At 40.3% G+C, this 20,059-nt stretch overlaps 1 protein-coding gene and 1 long non-coding RNA gene across 4 annotated transcripts in view; one reads left to right on the top strand and one right to left on the bottom strand.

The window, feature by feature from the left end:
• The window catches only part of LOC131997814 (uncharacterized), a 40,898-nt gene that overhangs the window by 20,238 nt on the left and 601 nt on the right, over positions 1-20,059 (top strand). The gene's annotated exons all lie outside the window — the stretch shown is intronic.
• The window catches only part of LOC106082401 (calpain-A), a 63,840-nt gene continuing 46,303 nt past the window's right edge, over positions 2,523-20,059 (bottom strand). For 2 of the 3 annotated variants that reach the window (XM_013244882.2, XM_059369482.1), the window contains 8 exons: positions 18,754-19,045; positions 18,123-18,695; positions 14,797-14,915; positions 14,485-14,545; positions 14,101-14,257; positions 5,590-5,856; positions 4,878-5,207; positions 2,523-2,695 (listed from right to left, as the gene is read on the bottom strand). In XM_013244882.2, the coding sequence (XP_013100336.1) occupies positions 2,610-2,695; positions 4,878-5,207; positions 5,590-5,856; positions 14,101-14,257; positions 14,485-14,545; positions 14,797-14,915; positions 18,123-18,695; positions 18,754-19,045 (1,885 nt within the window). In that variant the 3' untranslated portion in view covers positions 2,523-2,609. The remainder of the gene's footprint in view (positions 2,696-4,877; positions 5,208-5,589; positions 5,857-14,100; positions 14,258-14,484; positions 14,546-14,796; positions 14,916-18,122; positions 18,696-18,753; positions 19,046-20,059) is intronic. The other variant, XM_059369483.1, reaches the window with a different exon arrangement.

Here is a 20,059-nt window from a genome sequence, read left to right as displayed (position 1 = left end):
AAGTTGGAAAAAATAACCAACGAAACGTCGAGAGAAAAAATGAAAACGATTTGTTTTATTTAAAAAATCCTCAACCTGACCAAAAAAGCCCATCAACAAAACAAAAAAACACAAAATTTTTAAATTGAAAAATAAAAGTTTACAATTTTTGCAACATTATTATTAAAATTTAACCAACATTTTTAAGGGAAAAATTAAAAAAAATTTATTTTTGATAATTTTTAAACCATTTGCAAAATTTTATATAAAGAAATAATTTAGATGAAATTGTGTTATAGAAAAATTTACAAAATTCTTCTAAGGAAAATAATGAAAAATTTTTTTAATTGACATTTATTTTATATTGATTTTGAATTTTTTTACATATTTTATTGTTAGGTTGAAAAGAGGTTGCGGATATTAATCCGCCCATGCATGCCACTATGAACATATCCATCCAGTATTGGGATTGTTGTGCGCTCTAAAAACTATAAAGTAATCTCAAAAAGAAAAAGTTAGGAATTCCACTCCCCTAAGTTGGTTCATGTTTGTTATTGCGTCCCCACCTAAGTACCGGTTTCTTTGTGCCGCGAAAACCAGGCAATGACATAGGAAATGCTCCAACGTCTCATCATCTTCCCCGCATGCTCTACACATGCTATCACTTGGCGCGCAGCTCGAAGTCCTATGTATCCCGTTATGAATCCGAAAGCTGTACTGACCTCCTTCTTACTTCCTTTCAGGAATAGCCTCCTCTTCTCACGATTTCGATCTCCCCATAGGATCTTCGTCGTCCTACCGACCGTTTCGCTTTTCCACAGGGTTACATGTGCATTCGCCGCCCACCCCCTTAACTCGGACTCGTCGACCCGAAAGGCTTTGGACGAACCAAGTTTATTGATCAATGCAAAATCGTCTGCTTTCTCATTCCCAGGTACTCCGCTATGGCCCGGCAACCAAACGATGTCCCGGCACGGGAAAGCTGTGAGCACCACACCGGCTGGAACATTGAGCTCTAATATGTGTGGTGTTCTTTGCTATCACCAGAAGCTCAGCTGCGAGCTACAGAGCTCGTCCGTGAAATGCTCCATACGGAGTAGCTGCAACGGCAGTCACAGACAATCAGAGGTATCAGGCGGATAGTCTCAGTGAAAGGCCGGGCGGCACCAGCTCTTGCACAAATACTGAGTGCCAATGTTGCTCGATATGACAGGGCGTGTTATTGGACACCCTGTTTCCGCGGCGATCACACGAGGATCGCCACCTCCTTTTTAGGTGGACACAATAACAACAACAACCAAATCGATGTGGATGGTGCCATCCTCAGAGAAGGCGTTAATATCCTTCTTACATTCCAAGACTGTTTGTGGTTTTACCGTCCTGGTTGTTATTGCCTTTATGGCCTGTTTACTGTCCGTAAAGATGGTCATACTCGACGTCGTCGCTTTAACACCATACCACCTCATTCATTCCGATTTGGGAAAAGTTTGTCCCAGTTCCTTAACGGAATGTACATGGGCAAATTTAATTTTTGTCTAAAACAGACCTCAGTCCCTGGGTTGTCAATGTAGACCCCAGGCCCACTCTCTCCCCTAGCTTTGATCCATCCGTGTAACACGATCTTTCAGATGACAATATTAGGATTCCGTCACTCCAAGACTGTGCCGTTGACTCGACCTCAAGTGTCGTCTCAGGCATCCGATCGGAAACCTCTTCCATTCCTTCCAGCGATGGTATGACCTGCTCCTATCCTCAATCCATTGTCCCATCGCCTTAAGTCTCATAGCCGCAGTGGCTGCTGTATGTCAAGGGTCGGATATCTAGAATAGTCTTCAGTGCCCTAACGGGTATTGTCCTCATCACTCCGCCTATGCCAAGACAACATGCTCTCTGAACTTGTTGAATTATCCTTAAGTTGCACTTTTTCTCCATTGCAGTCCACCAAACTACTAAGGCGTAAGTAAGAATCCTGTAGAACCAGTGGACTACCCTCGGATTTAGGGCATATTTCGAGCCTACGGCCCGTCTACAAAGTGCCCTAGGAATAGGAAATACTTCTCTCATATCAATAAGGCAGTCCGATTAAAGTTTAAACTCAACGATAAGGGGCCTATGCGGCCGCCTCCGAACGCCATGCCGCATAGCGACAAAAATTCTGAACAAATTTCAAATAATTCGTTTTTTAGTTTTTTTTAGGGGAATTAGTGAAAATGCGATTTCTTTAGGTATCCTCTTCTGTTATATGTCTCCCCTCATAACACAGTGTTGCATTTGATTATTTGTAACGGTGGTAGTGTACCCTGGTCAAAGTGCCAAAGATGTAAATAAAAAGATGACAACGACACCTGTAATTGAAAAGCTTTTAGTGTAAATAGCTTTTTTTAACATTTTATTTCAATGCGAATAAAAAAATACAATTAATTACAGTCATTAAAAAATACATTTATGTACTCATTTATATAATAACAATACAATCATTCAATGGAGGAAAAGGAAAAGAGTAAGGGAGGTGTAATATATCTTCCAAAGAGAAATAAATACAATTTTAATTGTTCATTAGTGGACTTTTATAAGTTGTTGTAGTTGTTATGCTTTTTTTGTTGCAGCTAATATTACAAAAAATATAATAATTAAGAGTAAATTGTACTTTCAATCCATTCATCCAGTGTGAATGTGGCCGTTTCAGTATGCTCGGTATCCTTTTCCTTAAAGATATCTGAAAGTGAGAAGGAGAAGAAAAATAGTTTAGCTAGTGAAAAAAAGGACAGAAATTCCCTCACTTCCCCCATCATGAATGAATAGATTTTTAGGACAATTCTGACATGGTCTGTCTTACATACCAAAGGTATGGAGGCGAATACGGAGAAATTTTTTTGTGAATTTTCTTCCCTTTTTGATTTTTATACCCACCACCGAAGGATGGGGGTATATTCATTTTGTCATTCCGTTTGCAACACATCGAAATATCCATTTCCGACCCTATATATATTCTTGATCCGATATATATTCTTGATCAGCGTAAATATCTAAGACGATCTAGCCATGTCTGTCTGTTGAAATCACGCTGCAGTCTTTAAAAATAGCGATATTGAAACTTTGCACAGATTCTTTTTTTGTCCATAAGCAGGTTAAGTTCGAAGACGGGCTATATCGGACTATATCTTGATATAGCCCCCAGATAGACCGATCCTCTGATTTAGGGTCTTAGGCCCATAAAAGCCACGTTTATTATCCGATTTTGCTGAAATTTGGGACAGTGAGTTGTGTTAGACCCTTCGACATCCTTCGTCAATTTGGCCCAGATCGGTTCTGATTTAGATATAGCTGCCATATAGACCGATAATCCGATTTAGGGTCTTAGGCCCATAAAAGCCACATTTATTATCCGATTTTGCTGAAATTTGGGACAGTGAGTTGTGTTAGACCCTTCGACATCCTTCGTCAATTTGGCCCAGATCGGTTCTGATTTAGATATAGCTGCCATATAGACCGATCCGCCGATTTAGGGACTTAGGCCCATAAAAGCCACATTTATTATCCGATTTTGCTGAAATTTGGGACAGTGAGTTGCGTTAGACCCTTCGATATCCTTCGTCAATTTGGCCCCGATCGGTTCAGACTTCGATACAGCTGCCATATAGACCGATCCGCCGATTTAGGGACTTAGGCCCATAAAAGCCACATTTATTATCCGATTTTGCTGAAATTTGGGACAGTGAGTTGTGGTAGGCCATTCGACAACCTTCTTCAATTTGGCTCAGATCGGTCCAGATTTGGATATAGCTGCCATATAGACTGATCCGCCGAGTTAGTGTCGAAGGCCCATAAAAGCCGCATTTATTATCCGATTTTGCTCTAATTTGGGACAGTTAGTAGTGTCAGCCCCTTCGATTATTTGGATATAGCTGCCATATAGACCGATTCGCCGATTCAGGGTCTTAGGCCCATAAAAGCCACATCTATGATCCGATTTTGCTCAAATTTATGGACAGTGACTTGTGTTAGGCCCTTCGACATCTTTTTTCAATATGGCCCAGATCGGTCCAGATTTGGATATAGCTGCCATACAGACCGATCTCTCGATTTAAGGTCTTGCGCCCATAAAAGGCGCATTTATTGTCCAATTTTGCCAAAATTTGGGACAGTGAGTTGTGTTAGGCCCTTAGACATCCTTCTTCAATTTGGCCCAGATCGGTTCATATTTGGATATAGGTGCCATATAGACCGATCCGCCGATTTAGTGTCGTAGGCCCATAAAAGCCAAATTTATAATACGATTTCGCTAAAATTTGGGACAGTGAGTTGTGTTAGACCCTTCGACATCCTTCTTCAATTTGGCCCAGATCGGTCCAGATTTGGATATAGCTGCCATATAGACCGATCTCTCGATTTAAAGTTTTGGGCCCATAAAGGCCCATTTATTGTCCGATTTCACCGAAATTCGGGACAACGAGTTGTTTTAGGACCTTTGACATCCCTCTTCAATAAGGCGTAGATCGGTCCAGATTTAAATATAGGTGCTATAAAGACCGATCTCTCGATTTAACGTTTTGGCCCCATAAAAGGCGCATTTATAATTCGATAACGCTGAAATTTGGCACAGGACTTATGCTAGGCTTGTCGACATCCGTGACATCATCAGATCGGTCTGTATTTAGATATAGCTACCAAGAATACCAATATTTTGTTTTACAAAATTGAACAATAACTTGTCCTTATTATACCACTTAATGTCCGATATGCTGCTATGGGGTCATAAATTATGAATTTTTCACCGGATTATGACAAAAAGTGGTTTACATATATAACCGAGGTGGTGGGTATCGAAAGTTTGGCCCGGACGAATTTAACGCCTTTTTTACTTGTTCTAATTGAAAAGTTTTGCATGTTCATCTTACCTATAAACGTTTTAATTTTCACGGCGCACATCAAAAAGTCATCAAATGCAATTTTACCATCCCTAGAACCATAACGATGTACAAGGGCATTCAAGATACGATTATTCAAATGATAGCCGGCCGAATTAAGAGCTGTGCGCAATTGGAAGCCATCAATGCGTCCTGTTTGATGGACATCATACATCTTGAAGACCGCCTTCCATTTGGCAATGTCCGTTAGCAGAGCCTCAAATTCCTCAAAGCCCAGTTTGCCGGATTTGTCGACATCCAACATGGCTACCATGGAACGGCATATGTCTTTGGAGAAACCATCTGGTGTGGCAGTCATCACTAAAAATGAAAAAATTAGAAAAAAAAGGTTAAATAGTTGGAAAAGATCTCTAGGGAAAATAAGTTGTGGCAGCTGGGTAGCTTTATGGTACATGCTGCGAATGAGTGAAATCCAGTGCTAGAAGATTTCCATCATTCAACATTGCGTGCTTGCTTCGGACGTTTTTTGTTTTTGGACTCATCACCGAAAGTTTGTTAGGAAATGACGCGCATTATTCTCTTCATAGCTTAACCATCCATCATAATGACGACCAACACCATGACTTAAAACTAAGGATAAAATCTCTTTTTTTTTTTGTAATAGAAATGGAAATTTTAAGTAGCTGTTTCTTTTTTTTTTTTTTTTTTTGAATTTGTCTAAAGTACGTAGGTTGTTGCTCACCCGGATTATTGAAGTCATCATTGCGGTTGGGATCTACCAGTCGTTGCGTGGTATTGTTCTGATCATCTAGTCCATACATTTCTTGGCCACCACTGTTCTCTTTATTACAGAGGCCACACAACAAGGAGATGATCATATTGACAATATTGCCACCGTCCAACATATCATTGGTGGCAGTATTTGGCACTTCACCATTCTCCCTGGACAGTGGGGCAAAGTTTTCTTTTACATTTTGAGCGGTATTGAAATTTGACGCAATTGGCAAATCTGCGTGTATTGAGGTTTTTTTTAGTGTGTGTTTTTTTAGATTTTGGATTTTGGTTTTTTTTCGTTTCGTTTAATTTATTTTGGAAATGTATGAAAGTGGTGAGAGAAAAAAAAACAAAATGTGGAACAGGTTTTGATTATCTAATTCATTAAGGCTGGCTACTATCAAAAAAAAAAACAGAATCATTAAGAACCAAAATGACATGCAAACTCAGTTTAGGAACAAGCCAAACTTAGATATGTGTGCTAATTATTAAATACAAATGAGGAGGGAGAATATACTGAAGTTCGTCAACTACGAAATATAGATAGATCGATAGATAGTTACCATAGATAATACGTAGTATAATGTTTATGTGTAAGTGTGTGTGTGTGTGTTTTTTTATGCCTATATAAATGTATATGAATGTGCATAGTTATATATGTGCAAAACCCAAGTAGTTAAGTAAAAACAAGAAATTATTAAACATTCCACAACAAATCGAACACTTAAGCATATATTTTTGATTTATTTTACCATTTCCTAACATCAAGCAGATAAATTTTCCCTAAAAATTACAGAATTTTGAAAAAAAAATGTTTGTCGAATACTCTTATGAAGGGAAGCCGAATAACAAAGCCATTGTTGTTGCAATCAATGTAATTGCACACATGGGAGGTTGCAATCGCTGCAATTTGTCAAATATTTTTACTTTAATTGGCTATGACAGAACATTTGTTCCCTTAGCCGAATGTAGAATAGCGTTCGAATCGCATCGATCTTCTGCACTCATTCTAAAATCTCTGACACCAAGTTTCTCCCACCGCCTTATCTTTCCATCGGGCTTTTGGTCGTCCGGTTTAAGTTTACCACCGTGTTTGCCTTCAAAAAACTTCTTTGCTGGAGCTTCTTCATTCATTCTGACAGCATGCCTAGTCAACGCAGTCGTTGTTGTTGTCGTAGAAGTGTGTTTTACACTGAGGCGGCAGCCCTAGCCGACGAATGACTTCATCGGGTCAATCCGGCACGTACAACCAGCTGCCTTGGGATTTTTCTCCATTTCTCTCTCGTCGTCATTTTCTTTATCTGATCGGTTGTACAGGGCTATTTGGGAGTTGATGCCATCCATTTTGTCTTATCTCCATGTACTGCCAGACCCGTTTCCAACGATTCCCTTTCGATTTTTGAAAGGCTACAGTTGCTACTTCCGGTGACTGACTATGATATCGATGTCGTCGGCATAGGCGGGTAGCATTTGTTGTCTGGTGAGTAGTGTGCCATCTCTGTTCACATCTGCATCTCGTATATTCTACTCCAGCAGGATATTAAAGATATCACATGATAGGCTGCCTCCTTGTCTGAAACCACGTTTGGTATTGAATGATTCGGAGAGATTCTTTCCTATTCTTACTGAAGAACGTGTATCAGCAAGTGTTATCCTGCAGAGCCTTATTAATATTACAGGGATACCAAACTCCGACTTGGCTTGAAATACCTTTGAACCTATAAGGTTATCGAAAGCGGCTTTGTGGTCAACAAAGATGGTAGGTGTTGATTTGCCCTTCTCTGGTCTTTTCCACGATTTGGCGCAGTGTGAATATCTGATCTAGGTTTGATTTACTAGGTCTAAAGCCGCATTGATAGGACCCAATTATCTCATTGACTTTAGATTTTAATCTTTCGCACAGTACGCTCGAGAGTACTTTGTATGCGATGGGGAGTAGATTTACTCTTCTGTAGTTGGCACATTCCGTCTTGTCTCTTTTATTGTGTACGGGATATAGTATTCTGAGGTTCCAATCATTGAGTAGGCGTTCTTCTAGCCAGATTGCGCAGACAAGCCTCCGGTATTATAGAGTCGTCTACGGTCTTGAACAGTTCAGCGGGTAACCCATCGGCTCCTGCAGCCTTGTTGTTCAGTTGGGTCAATGGTACTAGGACCTCATTCTGATCAGGAGCCAAACCTTCTATACCATAATCAGGAATTGGTTCTGCGGTATCCTCTTCGCCAACTTTGTCGGACACTAGCAGTAAGGTTGTTGTTGTTGTAGTAGCAGTGTGTGGTACACTGAGGCGGCAGCCCTTGCCGATGAAGGAATTCATCGGGTCAATCCGGCTTATACAACCGGCTGCCATGGGATTGGTTGTTGTAGCAGTAAGGTAAAATGTTCTTTCCAAATCCTCAGCACGCTATCTGTGTCAGTTAATAGATTTCCTTTTTTGACTCTGCAGAAGGATTTTCTTGCACCAAAGCCATCGGTTTGATGTTAAATTCTTTGGTAGTATCCTAAACTCAACCTCTTAACTCAAAAAACCAATTCTCAATACATACATGCCTCACCTTTGATGAAACTCTCTTGCTTGCCGTGCTAACCTCAAAATCTTTAATTGTTCTCCATTCAACGCCCCTAAGTTGGTTCAAGTGTCGGAATCTATTAGCAGCGATAGACGGAATCTATTAACAGCGAAAGACCACATGCTATCACTTGCTGCACCGATTTTGCATACCGAAAGCTTTACTGACCTCCTTCTTACTTCCTTTCAGTAATAGCCTCGTCTTCTCACGATCCGAATCTTCCCATAGGATTTTCGCCGTTCTACCGACCATTTCGCTATTTCACAGCGTTACATGCTCTTAACTTGGACGGCGTCGACCTGCAAGGCTTCGTTAACCATTCCTTTGGCCATCACTGCCAAATCGTCTGCTTTTTCATTCACCCTTACTCCGGTATGGCCCGGCACCAAAACAATGCGGATCGCGCCATCCTCAGAGAAGGCGTTAATCTCCTTACACTCCAAGACTGTTCGTGACCTTTTCGCCCTGATGGCTAGTTTACTGTCCGTTCACACTCGACGTCCTCGCGTGAATACCACATATAGGTTTCTGGACAGATGTAGTGCCTTTCAGGCGGAATTCTTCGCGATCTTGAAGGCACTGGAGGCGATTTTGATGTAGGATCGGCTGTCCGAACAGTCAGGCGATGTAGCAGCGGCCAACCGATCAGATTGTCAAGAAATACGTGAATAGTCAGGCGACGCCGAAGGGTCTGGCGTCGAGGTCAAGACTATGGGGAAGACTATCGGACTCTTATGGGTCCCGGGCCATTAAGGAGTGAGGGGTTCGCAACGGCCCAGAAGGGTCGCTGATGACAGCTGATCATGAATAGGATTATGGGTGAACATCTTTTTCCGGAACTGGTTTTCCTCCACAGCTCTAGCCTTAGGTCTCCGAGTAAAGCGGCTAGCAAATGAGGTTGGTGGCCGCGGACCCATCAACGTATCATAAGGGAACATGTATTCTTATTCGCTTTGATTTTTATTGATAAACGCTCGGAAGGTATAAAAAAGTACTCCGTTTTTTTATATTTATATTTGAAAAACACCAATCATTCGCAATCCCATGGCAGCCGGTTGTACGTACCGGATTGGCCCGATGGACTCTTTCATCGGCAAGGGCTGCTGCCTCAGTGTACAACACACTGCTAGAACAACAACATATTGAGAGAATTAAAAATACTTAAAGAGAGTATTTTACACATACTTTTCCAGTAAAAATTTGCAGGAGTGTAAGAACAACCTTTACTCTCTTTTGTAATTTATTTGAACTAGACAGCTGATTTTCTTTAAACAGCTATTCGATGCTGCAATTTTCTGTTAGCAAAAAACCTCCGGTAGAAATTTGCAAGCTCTCAATTAGCAAACTCTCAAAATTTTGCTCGCTCTCACTCTCCCGGTCTTTTCTGCTGACAAATAAAGTAGGCGAACGTTACGTACGTTAGACGTTTTCGTCCATTGTGATACCACAGGAATAGAAGAAGAAATATGCCTTCTAGTTCCTACCGATGAACCATCCAGATCGCTCTTTTCAACAATTTGTGCAAATTTGCACAAATTTTTAAGTACACGAACACACTTACAGTCACATTTCATTTTGAGCATCGCTGATGCAGACCAGCTGGTGTGGTCCGAATAGTAGAGCTGGCAAAATATCGATGGCACTATCGATATTTTATTTTTTTTCTGTATGTCAATTAATGTTTTTACTATCGGCAAAGGTAATCTTTATGGAAAATTGAACCAAAATAATCGATCCGACACTGAATACATCCTTTAAGAATACATTGGGCCTATAAAGGCGCAATTTTCATCCGATTGGCTTAAAATTGTGTACAATAATTTCTCTCATGATTTCCAACTGACTTGCTTCTTTATAAATCGATCTCCTGATTTTTGCTTCACATTTTCGTTTGAAATGTAGGTGATGGGAGATAAAAATCTAGATCTAGCTATTAACTGTAGGCCCTACAGACGGGAGGTTAACGAGCAACACTACGGTACTGAAGATAGCACTTGCCCTGCTTAAAACGTATGCCGATGACGTGGTGTCTGTGATCGAGACCTATCTGTTGTCTAGCAAAGTTTTTCAAAAAAAAAAAAGCAAAAAAATGTTGCATATCATCTCACGGTAGCGCTCACCATTCACAGTTACGACACGATTCGCATCATCTTCGAAGAAGTACGGTCCAATGATGTCACCAGCCCATAAATCGCACCAAACTGACCGTTTGTGGATGGTCAGTCCACAAAACATCGTGAGATGTTTGAGAAGAACAAAGCGGAATAGCAATAGAGCAGGCCAGGTGATCATTTTTTACACCAACGCCATTTAGGAGTTCGAAAGGGAGGTGCTTTTACATATATTACTAAGATGCAGTTGTCATACCTATTTTTCCATATGGTGTTGTGGTTAAGTCGTAGTCACTTTAAAAACGCATCCTCGTTTCAAGACCCAGACCCAAAGGATGGTACTGAGAACGACACCAACTGGTGAACAGCTCTGTTGATATTACCTTGCAAAGTGTACACCGTTGATAAAAAAAAAGATAAAAACTAACCAAAAACAAGTAAATATATGCTATGTTCGGAAGGGCCAAATCTCTACCCTTCACCATGGATCGCATTCTAAGTTCTTTGCACGGTTTCTCTTTTGAGGCGGAAACTAAAAAACGATTAATTTAGGTCAAACAATAAATCCCATTGATTTGTATATATTTGGATCACAATTACGCCCTCTAGTGGCTCAAGCAAGATAATAGGGAGATGATTGTACAACCGGGGACTGATATCTATCATACTTGACATGGGTATTGGAGGCCATAAAATAAGTCATTGGTGGAAAATTTCAGCCTGAATTGCGCCCTCTGAAGAAGTAAAATCGGGAGATAGGTTTATATGGGACCTATATCAAGTTATGGACCGATTGCTGTTGGAAGTCTTTGGGGAAATCATCGTCCAATCGGATAAAAACTGCGCCCTCCAAATGTTCAAGAAGTTAAATTGGGAGATCCATGTATATGGATCGGGTTTTGGGCCGATTCGCACTATACTTGTTACGTACAGCCATTCGAGGTCATAGGAAAAGTCATCGTGCAATATCTCAGCCAAAACGGATAACAATCGCAGCATCGGGAGGCTCAAGAAATATAATAGAGAGATCGGTTTACATGGAAGCTATATCTAAACATTTACCTATTTAACCTATTGGCGATCCCAACCGATCTACGTTAATAAGAAGTATTTGCGTAAAATTTCGTGCGTCTAGCTTAATTGATTTGGAAGTTGGCGTGCATTTAACAGACGGAGAGACATGGTTACATTCACTTTAAGGTTATGACGATTAAGAATCTTATCATATAGATAAAAATCAATTTGTGTTTGTTGGTTTGATTGTTTGTTCCGTATAGACTCAAAACCGGATGAACCGATTTTCTTGAAATTTTCACAGATTGTGTACAATGATCCCCTGGTGAAAATAGGGTACTACATATTTTGATTTCTGGAGGGGGGCGGACCCTCCCCCTTGCCCTAATTTTCAGAAACGCCAAACCTCGGAGATGGGTGGTGGGATTTAAGCGAAATTTTGTTTTATCTTTTATAGTAACCTAAAAACAATAATTTGTTATACAAATTCCGGACGGGGTACCTAAGGGGGACGCCCCACCCCAAAAACTACTAACTACATATAAAGATCAATCACAACAATATGGGACTCAAATGAAGATATTTAAGATAAGGAAACATATCTTATATCCAGTTTTCGGGCCAAGTGTTTGGGGGACCACCCCAACCCTCAAAACACCCCTAGATTGGACATATTTACCGACCATGGCAATATGTGACTCAAATGAAGGGTATTTGCGTGTAGAATACGAATTTGACATCCAAATGTGGGACCAAGTTTCTGGGGTCCACCCCTTGCCTAAAAGATCCGCCAAACAGGACTCATTTATTGACCATATTATTATGGGACTCAAATAAAAGGTATTTGAGTGTAGAATACGAATGCGATATCCAAATATCGGACCAAGTATTTGGGGGGCCGCCCGTCTCCAAAAACACCCCCAAAAGCGACAAATTTACGACCATAGCAATATGGGGCTCAAATGAAAGGTCTATGGGAGTAAAACAGGAATCTGATATCAATATTCGGGAAAATTGTCTATGGCGCCACCCCATCTCCATTGCACCACCCAAAAAGGGCGTATTTGCTGACCATTGCAATATGGGGAGGTAGAGGTATTTTAGAGTGGAACACGAATCTGATATATATTTTCAGGGCCAAGTCACTGAGTGGCCGCCCCATCCCCAATAATAACCCCCAAATAGGACATATTTGCCCAACATGACAATTTGGCCGTTAAGAGAGTGGAGTTCGATGTTGATAGTTTTTAGGGCGCATACCCAAAACCAGACATATTTGCTGACTTTTGCAATAAGAAAACAAATTTGATACGCAATTTTGAGAAAAATGGCAATATGCGGATTAATTAAATGACATTTTAGAGTAAAGCACGATGCTGATATATTTTCATGACTAAATGTACCACCCGCTCCCCAAAACACTCCTTAATCGTACATATTTACCAATCATGTCAAATGAATAGTTTTGGGGAGTAGAGCACGAAATTGATACTCACTTTCGGTACCAGTTTTCTGGGGTCTACCCCTTCTCCAAATCACCCCACAAACATCAATTATTTACTGACCATCGAAATATGGGGCTCAAATAAAGGTATTTGGGCGTAGAATACGAATGTGATATCCAAATGTGGGACCATGTATTTGGGGCACTGCCCCTTCCCCAAAACGCCCCCAAAGAGTAAATACAAATTTACCGACCATGGGAAATGAAAAGTATTTGAGATTAGAAAACGAATTTTATAACCAATTTTGAGTCCAAATGTTTGGGGGACGCTTTATCCCTTAAACCAATGGCAATATTGGGTTTAAACAAATGGTTGTTGTTGTTGTTGCAGCAGCCCTTGCCGATGAGGGAATCCGTCGGGCCAATTCGGTACGTAAAACCGGCTGCCATGGGATTGGTTGTTGTTGTTCAACAAATGGTATTTGAAAGTAGAGCACTATGCTTTTTTTCAAGACTAAGTGTCTGGGGGACCCCCTCACCCCCGAAAAAATCTCTAATATAATAATATTACCGATCAGGACAAAATGGGGCTCAAATGAGAGGTAATTGGGAGTAGAGCACGAAATTCATACCCAATTTCGGGAGTCCACACTGGGAGTCCACACCACCCCCTTAACCCACCAATCACCACCTTAGGGGCCTTTCCACTTGCCAACTCCCCATGGCAATATCGGGCTCAAATAGTGTATTTTAAGAGTGGAGTACATCTAACATTCAAACTTAAATGGCCCTAAACCCTTCGAGCGAATTCGTAGTACAATAAGGATTATATGGGATTCAGATAAAGCCATTTATATTGGTATGCTATTATTCAAGCGATATACATATAGTATTTTTCGTAGCATGGTATTTTACTAAAAGCTCTTTAATTGTCGAAAATAAATTTGCATAGATAAGATAGTTTTGTTCCATACAAAGTAAAAGAAGGCACAGCGGAGCGGTATACATTTATACTTTAAGGGGTCTTGGTCTTGTCAACTTACAGTTGACAATGTAAGTACACTAAAATCCTATGTTGGAGGGTAAACAAATCTTAATCAGAGTTAATTGGGGTTTATGATTTTGTATCGAGGTAAAAAATTTGCCTGTTAGGTGCTAAAGTCCAAATTTCGTTACTGTTCAATTTGTTGTGGAATGGCCCATATAAATGTTTCATATCGTTATATTTTGTTGTTATGTAACTTTATATAACCAAAAATTGATTATTCAACTCAAGAGTTATTTGTAAAACACAACTTTCGCTGAGCACTGGCTGGCTGGCTCAGTGTTAGAAACTTACCATCCCTCAAAGAGTGATCCAGAATACGTTTCAATTCCATCCAATCGACTTCCATATCGGCACCTGCAACACTTCGGAAAAGGCGCTGCAAAGCTTCTTTCTGGGGATCCACGGCAGGGGCCACAGGACTTGGTGGCATTGGCATACTGGGATAAAGCTGAGTGATATGAAAGAAAATTCATGGAAATTTGGTTACAAATAAGGGCCGGCCTATAAACCACCAACTAACTAAAGCTTGAATCGGTTGATATCTTACAGAGAAAAATGCAATTTTCATTTGCGTGCAAATAATTCTACCAAACTAACTACAAACCCAAAAGCCTTTATAATAAAACAACCAACTATACCCCTTTAAACAAAACAAACAGCCTAATTGGTACTTACTCCGCCAGGTCTGTTATTATCATCATCAGTTGATCCATAGCCCACATGATCATCGTTTTCTCTAAAAAAGTTCAAATTTTATTAACAAATATTTACAAAAGGGGGCAATGCAAGTGCAACAACAAATAACAACAATAAACATCAAACAAACAGGCATTAAATATTAAAGAAATTTTTAATCAACATTTTTTTTTTTTTAATTTTCCAACAACTTAAAGGTTATAATAAACAAAAACAAAAATATTTTTTTTTATTGAGATAACATGCTTTTAGAATTTTTAATATTTTATTTTTTATTCTCTTAATACATACTCCATGTTATTCTGGGTCTCAGAGAAGACACGGATAATGAATTCGCCCTCTTCATTGGGGTCGAATGTGGAGGGGACGATCAAATAGTGTCCAGGAGGTAATTGGAAGCGTGCTGTAACCTATGGAAAAAAACACATTTTATTAGTAAAATAATTTTAACAAAAATATTAAGAAAAAATTTAACATAACAAAACACCTTAGAAGAATCGAATAACTACGCCCTCTAGGGGCTCAAGAATTCAATTAAGGAAATCGGTTTATATGGGACCTTTATCAGGTTATAGATCGATTTTGACCACACTTTCCAAGGATGTTGAACGTCATAAGAAAACATTATCTGCAAACATTAAGCCACATTGGATTATAAATGCGCCCTCTAGGGGCTTAAAAATCGTATGGGGAATAGGTTTTTATTGGAGCTCTATCGGGTAATATACCAATTATGCGCAAATATTTCCGCCTTACTAACTAAAGCTTGAATCGGTTGATATCTTACAGAGGAAAATGCATTTTTTTTTGCGTGCAAATAATTCTACCAAACTATCTACAAACCCAAAAGCCTTTATAATAAAACAACCAACTATACCCCTTTAAACAAAAAACAGCCTAATCGGTACTTACTCCGCCAGGTCTGTTATTATCATTATAAGTTGATCCATAGCCCACATGATCATCGTTTTCTCTAAAAAAGTTGCAATCTCTGGCTTTTCTTTTCCATTTGCAAAGAAAATCTCCGGCCATTGAGCTGGTCTCGAAAAAAAAAACCAACCAGAATTGTAAAATTTAATGATCTTCCCCCTTACAGCAAAAAACTTGAAAGTGAGAAAATTCGGCAGAGCCCGTACGGGATTCGAACCTAGGCACACGGAGCCACAGCGAGAGCCGTTGACGTTGTCTGGCGTACGAAGCCATCAATAAATCTTCCAACAAATGCACAGAATCATATGTATACCATGGGAGTAGTGTAATATGTGTAGACAAAAAATCTGTCATTACACAAAATAGACAGGGTTTTCGAGTGTGGTTGATGTAGTATTTGTATCATAGAGGCGCTTCTGCAATAAATTCGGTACAAGTACAACATACCAATGTAAGGCCCTTGAAGCCTTCACACCTAATATGGCTGATGAGTAATTGTTACCAAATTACGTAACGCATTCCGTAGTGGTTGGTGTGTGTTGTGATCTCTGGCTTTCCTTTTCCATTTGCAAAGAAAATCTCCGGCCATTGAGCTGGTCTCGAAAGAAAAACAAACATGAACTGTAAAATTAAATGATCTTCGCCCTAACAGGCAAAAAAAACTTGAAAGTGAGAAAATTCGGCACAGCCCATTCGGGATTCGAACCTGTGCACACGGAGCCACAGCGAGAGCCGTTGCCGTTGTCTGGCGTACGATGTCAGCAATACAACTTCCAAAAGATGCATAGAATCATGTGTATACCATGGGAGTAGTGTAATATGTGTAGACAAAAAATCTGTCATTACACAAAATAGACAGGGTTTTCGGGTGTGGTTGATGTAGTATTTGTATCATAGAGGCGTTTTCGCAATTAATTCGGTACAAGTACAACATGCCAATGTAAAGCCCTTGAAGCCTTCACACCTAATATGGCTGATGAGTAATTGTTACCAAATTACGTAACGCATTCCGTAGTGGTTGGTGTGTGTTGTGATCTCTGGCTTTCCTTTTCCATTTGCAAAGAAAATCTCCGGCCATTGAGCTGGTCTCGAAAGAAAAACAAACATGAACTGTAAAATTAAATGATCTTCGCCCTAACAGGCAAAAAAAACTTGAAAGTGAGAAAATTCGGCACAGCCCATTCGGGATTCGAACCTGTGCACACGGAGCCACAGCGAGAGCCGTTGCCGTTGTCTGGCGTACGATGTCAGCAATACAACTTCCAAAAGATGCATAGAATCATGTGTATACCATGGGAGTAGTGTAATATGTGTAGACAAAAAATCTGTCATTACACAAAATAGACAGGGTTTTCGGGTGTGGTTGATGTAGTATTTGTATCATAGAGGCGTTTTCGCAATTAATTCGGTACAAGTACAACATGCCAATGTAAAGCCCTTGAAGCCTTCACACCTAATATGGCTGATGAGTAATTGTTACCAAATTACGTAACGCATTCCGTAGTGGTTGGTGTGTGTTGTGATCTCTGGCTTTCCTTTTCCATTTGCAAAGAAAATCTCCGGCCATTGAGCTGGTCTCGAAAGAAAAACAAACATGAACTGTAAAATTAAATGATCTTCGCCCTAACAGGCAAAAAAAAACTTGAAAGTGAGAAAATTCGGCACAGCCCATTCGGGATTCGAACCTGTGCACACGGAGCCACAGCGAGAGCCGTTGCCGTTGTCTGGCGTACGATGTCAGCAATACAACTTCCAAAAGATGCATAGAATCATGTGTATACCATGGGAGTAGTGTAATATGTGTAGACAAAAAATCTGTCATTACACAAAAACACATGCATTGTGAAAAGCATAGCTAATAGACAGGGTTGTCGAGCGCGATTAATGTGTTATTGGTATCATAGAGGCGTTTTCGCAATAAATTCGGTACAAGAACAACATACCAACGTAAGTCCCTTGAAGCCGTCACACTTAATATGGCTGATACGTAATGAAAATGTTGCCTGTGAAAATTCTTCTAAGGAACAGGGGCAAATTTCTCACATATCAATGAGTGCAGTCCGATTCAAGTTTTTAAGCTCAATGATAAGGAGCCTCCTTTTTATAGCCGAGTCCGAACGGCGTGCCGCAGTGACACACCTCTTTGGAGAGAAGTTTAACATGGCATAGTACCTCACAAATGTTGCCAGCATTAGGAGGGGAAAACCATCGTTGACATTTTTTTCTGAAAGTTTCGGCAGGATTCGAACCCAGGCGTTCAGCGTCATAGGCGGACATGCTAACCTCTGCGCTACGGTGGCCTCCGAGTAATTCTAAGCAAATTACGTAACGCATTCCATAGTGGTTGGTGTGTGTTGTGATCTCTGGCTTTCCTTTTCCATTTGCAAAGAAAATATCCGATTATTGAGCTCGTCTCAAAAGAGAATTGCAAATTTTGGCCATGAACATTCCATTAAGGAACAGGGGCAAACTTCTAACATATCAATGAGTGCGGTCCGATTCAAGTTTAAGCTCAATGATAAGGGGCCTCATTTTTATAGCCGAGTCCGAAAAGCGTACCGCAGTGCGACACCGAATGAAAAAATGCCCCTTTTATGGCACAAGACACTAAATCGGTTCAACATTTATGCGTAAATTTTCCTAAACGACCCATAACGACATTTGAAACCCCTTTAAACACCACTTACCTCACGTGTATTAATAAAATGGGGCGATCTGGCAACTGAAGAGCGATACTTAAAGAAGCTTAAACCCTGGGGACGTACATTAAACTCTCGATCATTGAGATGATAGATGGCAAAACCAATGGTTAGACATTCCATGCCCAGATTACGTTTTGAACGACGATTCTTTTGCATAAGGGCTACAATTACGGTACATTTGCCTTCGTCATCTTCCTCATCGGGATCCTCTAGAGTCATAACATACTGAGGATTATGCCAGAAGGTATCCAAAAAGTTACGACAACCACCGGCGGTAGCACCTGGTGTCCATTCACCCTCGAACATGGACATTTCCCATTTACGTTTGCCATCATTTTGTTGGCTTTCGGTTAGAGAATCCGGAGATAAATTGCAAATTTCAACTCTTTCGAAATAGTTGAGGAAATCCTGGAAGGACATCCAAAATTCACCATCACGATCGAAATTCAAACCAATTTCATGTTTTTGTTCATCGGGTATGTAGCGCCATTCTGGCGAGCTATCACTCCAAGGGCCATTCCATTCGGCCTCATTGCCCCAGGGATTACGCAAGCGAATCTAAAGATTTTTAAAAATTATAAAAGGAATTTAAAGCCTAGTGCAAAAAGGGACTTACCATGGGAAGTTTACCCTGACGATTTGGCGTTATAATATCAATCATACAAACTTTTGTTATGGAATAGGCGTGACCACGTATCAAACCTTCGGGCGTTTCAGCCTCCAAAACATTGGGATCTGCCTCCAAGGAACAACCCATCATGGAATTACGTTCGGCTGCTTTGGCAAGTATATTGAAGAGATTATGTGGAGCCTCTTTTAAATCATACCATTCTGTAACACCACCCGTAAAATCTTCCATGGCCTCACAAGTAGAACCGCCCTTCAGGGCTTCATAGGAACCATGCAATCTATAGGAGAGAAGATGCAAAACAAATTAAGAAAATTGTAACAAACCAAACGGAAAAAATAAGCCTCAGGGAAAAACATAGTGAAACGGGGAAACGAGCCTAGAAACGTAAACTTTCACAGCTTCAAAGTGTATTGTCCAGCTTTATACCCTTGGTTTCTTGCTTCTATTCAGAAAATAGAAAAACAAAAAACTTTTAAAAAATTAGGCTAAATTTGCTGTTGTTGATAGCACTGGCTAGATGTCGATATCATGATTTCTGTGCAGCTACCCACTTCATCAGTTATCTTCTTCCCACCTAGTCACTCTTGGCAAGCAGTGCAATGGCGGCTTTGAGCTTTTTAAATTTAAATCCAATTTCCAAGCCTACAAAATTTGACAAAAATTTTCTCCCCAACGTGTTTATACCCTCCACCATAGGATGGGGGTATACTAATTTCGTCATTCGGTTTGTAACTCCTCGAAATGTTCATCCAAGACCCCATAAAGTATATATATTCCTGACCATCATGACATTTTAAGCCGATCCATGTCCGTCCGTCCGTCTGTCGGAAGCACGCTAACTTTCGAAGGAGTAAAGGTAGGTGCTTGAAATTTTGCACAAATACTTCTTATTAGTGTAGGTCGGTTGGAATTGTAAATGGGCTATATGGGTCCATGTTTTGATAAACCGATCTTGGATCTTGACTTCTTGAGCCACTAGAGGGCGCATGTGCATGTAGTGTTTTGTTAAGGTTTCCAACAACTGTGCCAAGTGTGGTTGAAATCGGTCTATAACCTATCTGGGGTCTTGAATTCTTGAGCCTCTAGAGGGCGCAATTATTATTCGAATGCATGACGTGTTTTGTTATGACTGCTAAAAACTGCCAAATATGGCTGAAATCGGTCCACAACCTGATATAGCTGCCATTAAAACCCATCTCGCCTCTAGAGGGCGCAATTATTATCAGCTTTGCGTGAAATTTTGAACAATGGCTTTCAACAAACGTGCCAAATATTGTCTGAATCGGTCTAT

The sequence above is a fragment of the Stomoxys calcitrans genome, chromosome 5, assembly GCF_963082655.1.
Source record: "Stomoxys calcitrans chromosome 5, idStoCalc2.1, whole genome shotgun sequence".
Taxonomy (NCBI): domain Eukaryota; kingdom Metazoa; phylum Arthropoda; class Insecta; order Diptera; family Muscidae; genus Stomoxys; species Stomoxys calcitrans.
This window is presented reverse-complemented; position numbering and strand designations above follow the sequence as displayed.